This window comes from Sus scrofa, chromosome 1, assembly GCF_054392235.1.
Source record: "Sus scrofa isolate SSC_HxYL_T2T_F1_AM1 chromosome 1, Sscrofa_HxYL_maternal_Yorkshire_Landrace_v2.0, whole genome shotgun sequence".
Lineage (NCBI taxonomy): Eukaryota > Metazoa > Chordata > Mammalia > Artiodactyla > Suidae > Sus > Sus scrofa.
Genome location: NC_139383.1, coordinates 88,383,750 through 88,397,579, shown reverse-complemented (window position 1 = coordinate 88,397,579; position 13,830 = coordinate 88,383,750). Strand labels below are relative to the sequence as shown.

The 13,830-nt window shown below is 37.1% G+C and overlaps 1 protein-coding gene across 6 annotated transcripts in view; it reads left to right on the top strand.

The window, feature by feature from the left end:
- Window positions 1-9,024, top strand: part of MEI4 (meiotic double-stranded break formation protein 4) — a 210,813-nt gene extending 201,789 nt beyond the window's left edge. For 4 of the 6 annotated variants that reach the window (XM_021092258.2, XM_021092267.2, XM_084964502.1 and 1 more), the window contains one exon: window positions 7,001-9,024. In XM_021092258.2, the coding sequence (XP_020947917.1) occupies window positions 7,001-7,270 (270 nt within the window). In that variant the 3' untranslated portion in view covers window positions 7,271-9,024. The remainder of the gene's footprint in view (window positions 1-7,000) is intronic. The other 2 variants (XM_084964516.1, XM_084964521.1) reach the window with 1 other exon arrangement.
- The last annotated feature ends 4,806 nt before the right edge of the window (window positions 9,025-13,830 follow it).

Genomic DNA, 13,830 nt, shown 5'->3' with positions numbered 1-13,830 from the left:
TTTAAAACAAGACTAATTATGACATTTTTTAAAAATATCGTTCTGTTATATATATATATATATATTTCCCTTTATTAATATTTCATGCATAAATCTTGCATACTTATTAAACTATTTCCCACAGGAAACAAGGCAAACTATCAAGATCCCAAGTGTTAGCAGTTTTAACAGTTTCAAACTTTTCATCTAAGTTTACCCATACATTAAATATAAACCCATTGGAACCAGTCTCTGGGTTTCAACATTTTATTTAGGCTGATAACTATACCATTATCTGATAAAACAAAATGGATTATTACCCACTGAATCCTTTTCATTCTTCTTTACCTGGCACACACATGGATCAAAAAATGACTCACTGATCTATACCCCTCAGTCCCTTCGAGCTCACAGTTCATCACTAGGAAACCTTCCCTAACTAACCAGACTCTGCTCTGATAAGCCTTTTGCTTTATACCCACTAAGCATGGGTGTGGTTGCTGGGATTCTATTGTGATCATAAATTCATTGATTTTGTGTGTGTGTGTGTGTGTGTATTTATATCTGTAGTTATAGATGATATATATATGCTTGTGGTTCTCTTACTCTGTCCTCAGGGTTCAATGCTAACATGTGCAGTATTGTGCTGAGCACCTAGCTAAGCCTCTAGGGTCTTTTTGTTTTTGTTTGTTTGTTTTTTATGGCCACACCCTTGGTATATAGAAGTTCATATACCCTTGGTATATGGTATATCTAAGCCACAGCAGTAACCTATGCTACAGCTGCAGGAACACTGGATCTTTTAACCCACTGTGCTAGGCCAGGGCTTGAACCCAAACCTTCACAGTGACCTGAATTGCTGCAGTCAGATTCTTAATCCCTGTCCCACAGTAGGAACTGCTAAACCCCTGTTTATCTGAGAGCTCTTTCAGTGTCTTCTGAGTTTCAGAAGATGCAAGCTTCTTCGTGACCTGCTGATAGAGTTAATTTCATCCTCCTCACCTCCTTGACCGAAACCTGCCTTCTAGTAGATAAAAAATGCTTATTTTTTGGAGTTCCTATTGTGACTCAGCAAGTTAAGAACCCCATGTGGTCTGTGCAAGGATACAGGTTCAATCTCTAACATCACTCAGTAGGTTAAAGATCTGACATTGCCGCACACTGTGGAGCAGGTCACAGATGTCCTCAGATCTGATGTTGCCCTGGCTGTGGTGTAGGCCTCAGCTGTAGCTCCAATTCAGCCCCTGGCCCAGGAACTTCTGTATGCCACAGGTGTGGCCATAAAAAGAAAAAAGACTTAGTTATTAAAACTTAAGGGTAAGCTTTTCACTTAATTATCATGACTGACTTTTTCCATTAAATTACTGTGTTGAAGTCATCCTTTTGGAAACTACTTATTATAATTGTATCTTACTAATTGTTCCTGTCTAATAAAATCTGGCATATGGGATCCTAAGCCAATGGCATATTATAGTCAGTGAACATTTAATTGAGCATTTAGGTCATACACCTATACTCTTTGACTTGGTTTTCTGCCCTGTGGTGATCCCATTTTCTCCTTCATCTCTTGCATTTGTAGCAATGAGAAAAATGTCAGATTGTGTTTTTACCCCTTCCGTAGCAGCATGCTCATTTCTAAGTGTCAGACTGAGCTTATGCCTGCCCTTGGCGAGCACACCTAAATGATCACACAGTTGAATTTAATGAACTGTTACATTCCTATACTTTGCAGCATTAAATATAAACATCCAAGCTGTGAGCCATGTCTGAAATGGACCATACCTTTTATTATAATTTCAGGTGCCAGGGAGTGTGAGTATTTTTGTCCCTTTATGCATCTGTCCTCTGCATGTCAGAGACAGCAGAAGGCTAGGGAAATGGAAGAGTTCCTTCTCCCCCCCAAAAAAATAATAAAATAAAATAAATAATTAAAAAAAAAAAAAAGAGTTCCTTCCCACCTAGGTGAAGTCTCAAGATTCTTATTTTATTTATTTCTTTACTTTTGTATTTTTAGGGCTGCACCCATGACATATGGAGGTTCCCAGGCCAGGGGTTGAATTGTAACTACAGCTGGCAGCCTATGCCACAGCCACAGCAATGCCAGATCCGAACCGTGTCTTCAACCTACACCACAGCTCATGGCAATGCTGGATCCTTAATCCACTGAGTGAGGCCAGGGATGAAACCCATGTCCTCATGGATACTAGCCGGGTTCATTAACCGCTGAGCCACAACAGGAACTCCAAGATTATGATTTTAAAAGACCAGAATGGAGGAAGGAAGCCCCATGTAATGCAGCAAGGTACAGCCGACCTGCATGGAAATATTGAGGTGGCTCCTTCTACCATCCCTGGGCCACCTTTATCCTCAGGCCCACAAGGAGGCTATGGGACTTCCAAGCACTGCATCGGTATTTCCAAGCAGGAAAAAGGATGAAGAGAGAAGGCCAAAGGGCATTCCACATGATGTTGCTGGCTATTAAAGAACTTCTCAGAGAGAAGCTCCCCCCAGTTATTTATATGTATATGGCTTTTAACCAGAGGAATTAGCCTTAGAAGAGATTTAGTTGATCCATTGTCATTCTGAACAAATTTAGGGTTCTGTTGATGAAAAGGGAGAGAGAAAGGGGTATGGAGAAAGCAAGTAGGTATGTCTGCTCCATGGATAAGTCTTTACAAAAATGTCAGTTTAACTTTGATAGAATTTCAACTAAACAGCAATTAGTAAACTGGCACTGTGTCCCCATAGCTTTAACTTTGGAATCTAAATTTTGAAGTAAAATTTTGCAGCCTGTAAAGAAATATTACTGTTTTTCACCACTTAAATAAATATGTGGATTCTTTGACTATCTCAAGGGCAACATAGGAATAGAAAAATAAATATAATAAATGTTTAATTCTGAAAATGACCTACAAAATTCATGGTGATTTTTCTATCGGGAAAGTATTTCCTCTTTTGAAGTTTCCCTATTATATAAAATGAGATTAAATTATAATAAGAATTAGTCATGGCAAATACCATGTGGTATCAAAACCAACAGTACTTATGACTTGAACCGAGGTAGAACCCAGATTGGGACTTGAACCCATGGTTTTTAATTTAGAGTCACTTACCCAGTGTCTGGACTTACTGAGGTTCAGGTTCTTCAGATTCTTCAGGTTCCCAGGTTCTTCTTCTGAAGAAGAATTCAGCGAGAGACAAAGTGATGGCAAGAAATAGATTTATTAAGATTGGATGCTTGTGAGAGATGCAATGGGCAGGTGAAGAGGCTCTGCCCTGAGGATTAGATGGGCTACATTTTTATCATCCAAGGGGCTTGGGGGTCATAAAAGACTACCTCTTCCTCTTTCTTTGAGTAGTAGCTCCTCCTTGGTATCCAGTAAGAGAGTATTTGACCCTCTTAGATCAAACCAGGACTGTCCTGGTACTTATTCAAATCAACAGAAGGGTGGTCCTTAAACTCCTGCCCTTGGTCTGAACCTGAATGCAGGCCTCACCCCATTCCCCCACCCAAGGACCTGAGCTATATCTTGTGCCTCCACTAGTCAAGCAAGTCTGCCTCATTCTGATGGCCCTCTTGGGCAGTTATTAACTGACAGTGATCCCCCAAAGTTCCCTAGATTTCCCTCTCTACCTGTGGTTCTTTATTGGGGCTTCTACAACTACCTGTGTAACTGTCCTATTCCTTCCTTATCAATATTATTTATATGTGGAATATAAAATATGGCGCAAATGCACCTATGTACAAAACACAAACAGACTCACAGACATAGAGAACAGACTTGAGGTTGCTAAGGAGGAGGGGGAGGGAGTGGGATGGACTGGAAGTTTGAGTTAGTAGATGCAAACTGTTACATTTAGAATGGGTAAGCAATGAGGTCCTACTGTACAGCACAGGGAATAGTATCCAATCTCTTGAGATAAAACTTGATGGAAGCTAATATGAGAAAAAGAATGTATATGTGTGTGTGTGTGTATGACTGAGTCACTTTGCAATACAGCAGAAATTAGCACAATATTGTAAATCAACTATACTGTAATTTAAAAAAAAAATTTAAAGATGTAGTCATGGGACCATAGAAGCTTCCTCTCAAGGTCCCTTCAATTCTAAAAGACTGAGATAGGCAGTCTGATAGCTTTCAATCAGGTTACAGTGCCGTCTTGCTAGTGAGCTGGGTTTCATTCAGTCTTCCTGGCAAGTATTCAGGTAAGACACTTGGGCATTTTCCAGGTGAGTATGTTCCACCTGTGTTGGGGATCTTCCAGCACTGGTGTGGCTCAGTCTAATGTGACACTGAGAATGTAGAAATTACACCAAAATACAATAGAAGTGTATCAGCTGTCATCTTAATACCATTTATTTTAGTTTTTATTCAGTTATGCCCTAATTCAGAAAGTGTCCGGACATATGTTTAGGCTGTGCAGGCAGCTACCACTGTAATAAAATGTGGGAGCTACAGGAAAGACCTCTCCCACAGACATGCCATTTTAGTCATGTTGAACCAGGGGGCTGCTAAGGCTGAGTTAAATGTATACTGTCTCCACAGGGAAGAGGTGCTTTCAAATCAATGTTCTATGAGATGTAAATACCTTAGAGCAAGAGAGTTTAGCCAATTAATTATTATGAAAATAGGCATTTAGGATAAAGTTGGGACCTAAGATAGATAAATTTTAGTATGAGTAAAAAGCAAAGTAGAAAATAACATGGACAACTGGACTCTACAAGGGACATAGCCCACCTGGAAGCAGAGCAAGTGATGTCCAAAATGAGACTCTCAAAGCAGTGGAAAGAGACCCAGAACATTCTCCTGCTTTAGACCTATTATAACACTCCTAGAAGAAACCGATGGGGAACTGCTTGACATTGGCCTTGGCAATTATTTTTGGATTTGATACCAAAAGTAAAAATCAACAACTGGAATCTCATCAAACTAAAAGTCTTCAGCAGAGCCAAGAAAATCAACATAAGAAGGCTACCTACTGAATGGGAGAAACTGTTTGCATATCACATACCTGATAAGGGGTTGATATCCAAGGTATATAAAGAACTTTTATCTCAATAGCAAAGCAACAATCCAGCTAAAAAATGGGAAGAGGAGCTGAATAGACATTTTTCCAAACAAGACCTACACATGGCCAACTGATACATGAAAAGATGTCACTAACAACATCTCTAATTGTCAGGGAAATGAAAGTGAAAACCACAATGAAATATCCCCTTACACCTACTAGAATGGTTATTATCAAAAAGATGAGGAATAGCAAATGATGGTGAGGATGTGGAAGAAAAGCAAACACTTGTTCACTCCTAGTGGGAATGTAAATTGGTGTGGCCACTATTGAAAACAGTATGATGGCTCCTCAAAAAGCTAAAAACAGAACTGCCACATGATCAAGCAATTCCACTTCTGAGTATTAGTGATAACTAATTTGAAACACTAATTAGAAAATATATTTAAAAATCTAAATAAATAAATAAATTCATTTAAAAAACAACTACAATGTAAAAAATAAAATTCATTAAAATAAAAAAAGAAAAGATGTATGTACCCCTATGTCCATCGCAGCATTATTTACAATAGCCAAATAGCCACGGCATGGGAACAACCTAAAAGCCATAGATTGATGAATGTAGATAGAAAATGTGCGATATATATATATATGTGTAGTGGACTATTATTCAGCCACAAAAAAGAGTGGAATCTTGCCATTTGCAACACCATGGATCATGGATGGACCTGGAGGCAGTATACTAAGTAGAATAAGTCAGATAAAAGTAACAACTGTATGATCTCATGTATGTGTGGATCCAAAAAATAAAACAAACAAACAACTAACCTGGTTACAGAGAATAGATTCATGGTTGCCTTGAGGTGAGAGTGGAAGGGAAAAATGAGTGAAGAGATTCAAAGGTGCAGAATTCCAATTGTAAAATGAATGTGTCATGAGAATGTTGTGTAGGGCATTGTGACTGTGGTTAATAATCCTGTACTGCATAATTGATAGAAGATCAGTCTCAAAAGTTCTCATCACAGGACAAAAATGTTGTCACTGTTTATGGTGATGGATGTTAACCAGACTTATTGTTATGATCATTTTGCAGTCTGTACAGATATATACAAAAAAACTAATCCTTACAGTGTACAATGTGAAACTAATAAAACATTATTACAGTGATACTTCAATTTTTTAAAAGTATCAATTATCTGTATATATTTTATTCTTTTATCAGACAACTTTGTTGCAGATATATTCCTCCAGGCTCTACAAGAATGATATTTCATTTATGTATTGTTGTTACAGTAGATAAACTTGGTGAATGTTTCCCAGTTATTTCTTAATAAGCAAATGATAAAGCCAGTTTATGTCTTCACATGCTGTATTCCCTCAGTTCTGCCTTCCATTGTGAACTTTTTAGGCCTTCCTTTGTTTCTTCTCACTTTCAGCCATTGAGGCCAAATTACTGCTACATTTTTTTCTCACAAGCCCATATCTGATTCTACCCAGTCTGATCCTCCTCCTCCTTGACTTGTGTAGACTCAGGAAACGATCACACATGGTCATAATTGTCACTGCTCCAGGACAGAGTTATACTCCAAAAATAAAGTCCCTACAATCCCAGGGCCAAAGATCCATGTATTATTGATAGAAGTATCAGGTATTGGACGTCTTTGGTGAAACCTTGAATTCTACACACTAGACTTGGTATGTGTAAGACTGTCTGGTAGGTGTTATCAGATTAATTTCAGTAATGAATCATAGCCATAGTGTTGAGAAAGGCTTCTGGGCTTTGTAACAACCTTAAGGAAAGAAAGTCATTCACCAAGATGGTCAAGTTTTTGAAAAAGGAAATGTTCTTTGTTCTTCTCCCTCCACCCCAATCAGAGGAACAGGAAGACAGAAGGTGTCAAATAGTCAAGTGTTTACTTTTTGTTCAGAAATGTAATCTCTTTATTTATCTTTTTCTGAGCCGAGCTACAACCAATATATTTTTTTAAGGGGTTTGTTTGTTTATCTGTAGGAGCAAGCCAATCACGATGTGACGCGCTATGAAAATGTTTTCTTCGTTTTCTGGGTTCTGGAGCAACTTCTTCAGAAGGAAACTCAAGAAGGCAACACTTCAAGAATACTGCGTGAGGATCAAGAAATCAAGACATTTCTTCAGAAGCATGATGAAACAATTTTCCAACTCTCTGATGCATTTCCTTTATTTACTTTTTATTTATGGAGACTAGGTGTTCTCTTGAACTCAGTAGAGATAGAAACTGTTGAAAAGAAGTCACTTCCTTAGCAATTTAACAAATATCAGGAGCATACTAAAGTTGAATCTATGAAGATCTTGAAATAGTTCAAGAAATTTTAACTATTTTAAATGTATCTCTAAATATAATCATTAAGTCAATTTAATAGACTTAAATTGTATAGAAAAGATTATGAGTCATATTTCTAAAAACTCAGCCAGTTTCAGTTAAGAATGCTTACCCCCCATTCCTATGGGACGGTATCTTATAATATGTTACTCAATACAGTCCAGCAGTTATTCTCTAAAATGGACCATTATTTGTCTACTCATAAAAAAATTTACATTTTAAAAGGTTTCCATGTAATAGATGCTAAAAGGTAACAGATCTTAGAAGTTTTGTTGCTTTATCAACATAGTATTTGAAATAAGTGGTTATACATGAGATTTTTTTTAAGCTATTTTTTTTCTTAAATAGTTTCACTTACATCATTGTCTATCATCTTAGAGGGGACTACGTAGAAGGAGAGAAGTTCTTAACATTTGTAAACTTAATGGCCTTTAATTTTATAGAATCAACGTATATGTCAAGTCCTTTTAAAAGTTGTTTTAAATGCTCTGTACTTGTTTTTCAACAGATGTTTTGATTCTGGTGAATATATTTAGTATCCCTGTTATGGTTAAAATGTAGCCGTCATGTGTAATTAAGTCATTAAGGATATTTTCACAACTTCTAACATCTGTCTAGAAATATACCTTATATTTATTAAAGGTATATAAATACTTATTAAATGTATAGGTTGAATTTTCCAGTTTCACAGTTTCATTGACTTTAATTCAATTATTAAAATCATAATCAACTAACTTGGTGAGCACATGTTATAAAATTTTCTTGAGTGCAATTTAGGGTACAACAAATATAAATTTGCTTTATTATGTGTAATATTGTTTCATAAGTTAATTACCATTCTTGAATGTCATTGGTATTAAAAAGCAATTTATGTAAAATCATATCATCTGCCACACTTGTGAAATCATTTCTAGCTTTCTAGAAAAGATAAAGCCTTCTTTATAGAAATGAAACTGAAGGTATGTATCAGTCAGCTAATAGTATATAACAAATGACCACATGGTCACAGCAGTGCCCACCCTGCTGCCTGGGCCAAATACATTACAGGGTCAAGCCCAGAGGAAAAGGACAGGGAAGAACCCTCCACCTTGAGTGGAAAGACAAAGTTACATGGCAAAGAATATGGATACTTAAGAGGGTGGATAATCAAATTGAGACAAATAATTTGCTCTACCACTCTTACTTAGTTTGACACAATAAAGGCATTCCAGATCCTGAATTAGGAGGAATTTCTCTAATATTTAATGCATTAACAACCCATAATATCACTGCATCCTCTCTTCCATAATGATTAGACAGGGTAGGTAAATATATCAGCAACAGCAATGGCTCTGTTTCCATTGCAATCAGCCAACATAATGACAGCAAGAATAATTACAATAGTCTTTCACCTTCAAGTTCTGATAACTAGCCTAGGAAATGTATTTATTCCAGAAGAAGAGCCAAGATGTTGGGGTTATCATTGATGTACAATATAGAGATATATTTTATTTCCATTTTATATTATTTTGATTTAAACACCTCAGTCACTTCTATGATACCTAACCCTTCATTATCATATGTTTGTCCATAACATTGTTAATTGTGAAGTATATTTAGTACTGAGGTGAAAAAGATGATAAAATGAGACATTTGTATCTCTATGGTTCAATAAAACAGTGAAAGAGTGAATGAATGAAACAGTGAATGAATGAATAATTTAGGCTGGAATTAGCAATATTTCAGAATGTTGTTGCAATTAAGATTTGGGGGAGCAACAATAACAACAACAACAACAACAACAAAAAAAAAAAAGATTTGGGGGATAAGAATAATGGAGACATTAGCAATTAGGCAGCAATGAAATTAGATATAGGATAGAATGGGGAATAAAGAGGAACATAGAATAATCCTAAAAATGGAGGAAATAATAAAGATATAGTGTTTACACTCACATAATATTTACATATATATGCATATGCATATATATGCATATTACATATATACATTATATACATATGTGTACATATATATATGTATGTAAATGTATGTAAAATGCTTAGATAGATGCCAAGCACTGATCTAAGCATTTTGCATATATTTACTCATTTCATTCTCCCAAGAATCCTATATGATAAGTTCATGATTACCTCCATTTTAGAGATAAGGAACTCAGGCAAATCAGGAAAAGAAGAATTGAGTTTCACCCCCAAGAATTCTGTCTTCACAGTCCATGCTCCTAATCACTGTGATGCACTGGCACTGCCAACTGTCCTGGCAAAACTTTCACAAATACCTCTTCTTTGCGACTGTCATTGAAACTTTGTAAACCCTCAGGTACAAATTTTATAGCATGGCAGTTCATTAGTAGAACCCATTACCTTGGGTTCTTCAGCCCCTGCTGAGCAGATGTCCTTTTTTGGATTGTATCATTTTACTGTAGTCCAGACTTTAGGTTTGTTACAGAGCATCTTCAAACAATAATGCCCTAAAAAGTTCAAAGCTCTCTGTCAGGGTGGGGAAGGTGGACTGTCAGGCTGCAGTACTCAGCCCAGTGGGGAGAGGAAGCAAATCTGATTATTTTGTTCTTGGATCTATAAAGAGTTGCAATTCTTTCACAAGCTGTTGTACTTTTTTTGTCTTCTTTTTACAGCCATACCTGAGGAATATGGAAGTTCCGGGCCAGGGGTTGAATCAGAGCCGCAATTGTAGCCTACACCACAGCCACAGTAACACAAGATCCAAGCCACATCTGTGACCTATGCCACAGCTTGCAGCAATGCCAGATCCTTAACCCACTGAGAAAGTCCAGGGATTGAACCTACATCCTCACAGATATTAGTCAGATTCATTTCCGCTGCACCACAACAGAAACTCCCCCATCACTTTTTTTTTTTTGGCTCTGTTGCTACCATGACATGGGTTTGATCCCTGGCTTGGGAGCTTCTATATGCCACAAATTTAACCAAAAAAAAAATGAGTAAATAAAAATTAATCTGAGTTTGATATATAAAATAATGGTACCTTTCTATATTAGTTCTGGCATGGATTGATGAGCACACAGAAGGGCAGAATATTACTTTTCAGTTGAGCTATTAGGCCTTCCATATAATATCAGTATATTCCTCTTATTCCAGGAAATCTCTTTTTATAAAGTAAGCATAGCTTAGTTATAGATATATTATTCTATTTCTCAACCCTGGAGATGAAATTCTATCTTCTTCCAATTCTTCTGGAATCTGGTGAGATCTAAATAAATAGTTAATGAACAGTGGCTTGTTCTCAGCTCTTGTGCTTAATTTCTTTTCACCACTTGAAAAGAAATTAAGCACAAATTGGGGGTCATGTTCCCGTGACCCCCAGAGAGAGCCTAAGGACCGTACCCCTGTTGTGATGGGGAACAGAATCACTGCTTTTAGCTTTAAAGACTTAACTAAGACATTTTCATGAAACGTTAATCATCTTAGGAATACTGGAAATCCAGACACTCTACCAGCAGGGAAAAGGATGTGTTTGTTCTTATTTCTTTCTCAAGCACACACTCAGCTTCAACATTCATTTTGTAAAGAGATCCAAACCTCTCAAAACACATGCAATTGTTTGAAAAACAGTCTCCTTTCCTGTATTTCACCTTGTGGTCCTTAAGGGGTGCTCCCTCTGCTATTGGGTCATTATTGGTGCCTTTTTTGTCCTAACTTGCATTGAGAACAGGACAAGGCCCTGGACCATGCTGGCTTGACTTTGCCCTCTGGGAAGACTTCAGAGCCAGGGCCGCTCCTGGGAAGAGCCACAGGCCTTTAAAATGTGTCATATGTCCTCTTCTACAGTGGTCCATGACCAAGCAATGTAGTTCACCACAGCTGGCTAGGCATCTTCTCCAGCAACTTGATAAAGTCTAAGAAAGAGCTCCAGAGATCAGGCTGAGAGAACATAGCAACTCCAATTATACAACAAACAAACAAACACAGCTATAAGTAACTAAAATAATGTGAGCATGTCTCCAGCTCCAAATGAATACACTGATATTATTCCCATGAAAAAACTTGATAATTTCCTCATCAAGGGGGACCTTGGTTTATGGTGTACTTTCCTTTTAAATCCAATCTCTTCCACCCATATCATCTAATCCATGAACACCACACATTATCAAGGCGGATAGTAATACCCAGTGTTTTGTAAAACCCTGGTATGTGCTAGATACTCCACTCAATCCTTGACAACCATTATTTTGCTTAATCCTTCTAACAACCCTAGAAGATAAGTGATAAGTATATTATCATCTTCATCCCCAGTAAGATTAGGATGCAAACACAGAGCATCTAAGTAATTAGTCCATGATCACAGGGCTGGAAGAAAAAAATCAGAGCCAAGATTCAAAGAAGCAACAAGCAACAGAGTCAAGAGTCTGAACTCTGAGCACTCAGCCACCCGCAGGTGCTGTGTCCTAACTCTGCAGAAGCTGAGTGTACAGAATATAAAGTGACCCTGGCAGTAAAACTCCACATGCACTCTTTTTAGCAGTTCACTTTAGACAGACACAGCATATGTGTGTGATTATTATAGTGGTGGAAAATTTACACTCCATTAAGTACAATTAGGATGATTGAAATATTCTTTTGTATTTGGAAGAATAAAAAGTTCAGTAAGATATCGGAGATAGCCAATTGATGGCATTTATTTACATGAAATAGATATGAATTCTACTCTAGTATCTGATTGTTTTGTAAGCCAGTGTGAGTAACACTTTTTTGAGGATAAAGCAGATAGATCTTTCAAAATGGGAGGATCAAGTCAGACAGCCCTTTGTGGATTAGAGTTAATTCCTACATCTTAGACATGGAAATAAATAATACACGTGAAGCACGGTTTCTCTATCCTGGCTCCAAAATCATCCTTTTCATTGTAAATATAAAGAAAAATATCTCTACTTCATGATTGAAATTGTATCACCTTATATGACCATGTATGACCCTATGGACAGTAGCTGACATTTCTAAACTGTCTTATGAAGTAGAAAGAAACTATCTATACAACTCTTTACATCACAGTAGAAAAGGCATATAAATAAATAATTTAAAGCATCTCAGTGATATGTTCCCTCCAAAACCTGAGACAGCTCTGTACTCATCTTGCTTTGATTTGGGAAAAGTGATGAGAAGAACTTGACTATCTCTCTGACCTGTCAATCAGTGCTCTCTGTGCCCAGTTTCATTTGAGACCTTCTCTGGTTTTCCCACAGGGTAACAGCAGTGACACCCAGAAGGGAAAGCACAATGGGAGGCACAGAAAGAAGGGTGGTGGCTGGAGGTGAGGGTTGTGGGGCGGGTAGAAGAGCAGAAAGCAAAGTTTTGCTCTTTCCCATCTTCATGGAGCTCCTCCGTGATATGTATTTTTACGCACCTAACAAGGTCGAACTCTTGAATTTAAAAAATGAAGGTATCACTCTACCTCCGTTGTATAGGTAAAATCTCCATTTCTTTATTGTTAATTTTTTTAAAGGATAATCTTGGATTTAAAAAATGAAGGTATCACTCTATCTCTGTTGTATAGATAAAAATCTCCATTTCTTTATAGTTAATTTTTTTAAAGGATAATCTTAGTGCAGGATTCTTTCTGTCAATGGAATGAAATATCTATGGAAAGCACCTTGTGAACTCTAAAGTTAAAATAATAAAACTTAAAAAAAAAAATTCCCTGGTGGTTCAGCTGATTAAGGATCTGGCATAGTTATTGCTGTGGCATGGGTTCAGTCCCTGGCCCTAGAACTTTCTTATGCCATGGCCAAAGGAAAAAAAAAAAAAAAAAAAAGGGAGCAGATGCTATAAAATAGGGCAAAACTTCTATTTCTATTAGTCCCATTTTATAGATAAGGAAACAGGCACAGAGAAGTTAAGAACCTTTTCAGAGTCACACGAGATGTGATAGAGATAGTTATTAAATACATTGCATTTATTCCTATCTCCATTCATTCTAAATGTTCTAACTTAATTCTAAGTGGACTCATAGCTGAGCCATAATGAAATTTATTCTCTGCCTGAATCTCTCCCTATTCAACTTATGTTTAATGGCACTTATCATAATAAATGCTAACCATAATTTAGATGTGCTAGAAACTGCAACATGCTTTACTACGTTATGTAATTTAATTTGCTGACCTGTTATAAACACATCAGTCCTTTAGAGGTCTGGAGTCAGTGAAATCCTCATGGTATATTTAGAAGACTTCTTTCCTGCCCACCAGAGACTTCAGAACAGATTTCGCCTGCTTGTAACGTGGGTGGTTGCAATTCTTTGTGTGTGGTTCACATGCCAGGCAGTCTATGCTGCCTCCTGTTGTCATTCTGGTTTCCCATTGCATCTGGATCCCAGTCCTAAATGCCATCTTCTTTTGGAAATAACATATTAATTTCCTTTTGTAGTTTCCTTGTCCCATTGTGTAGTCTCTTTTAACACTAAAAAAAAAAAAAAAGAAAAAAAAAATCAAGCTACTTTTTCCCTCTAG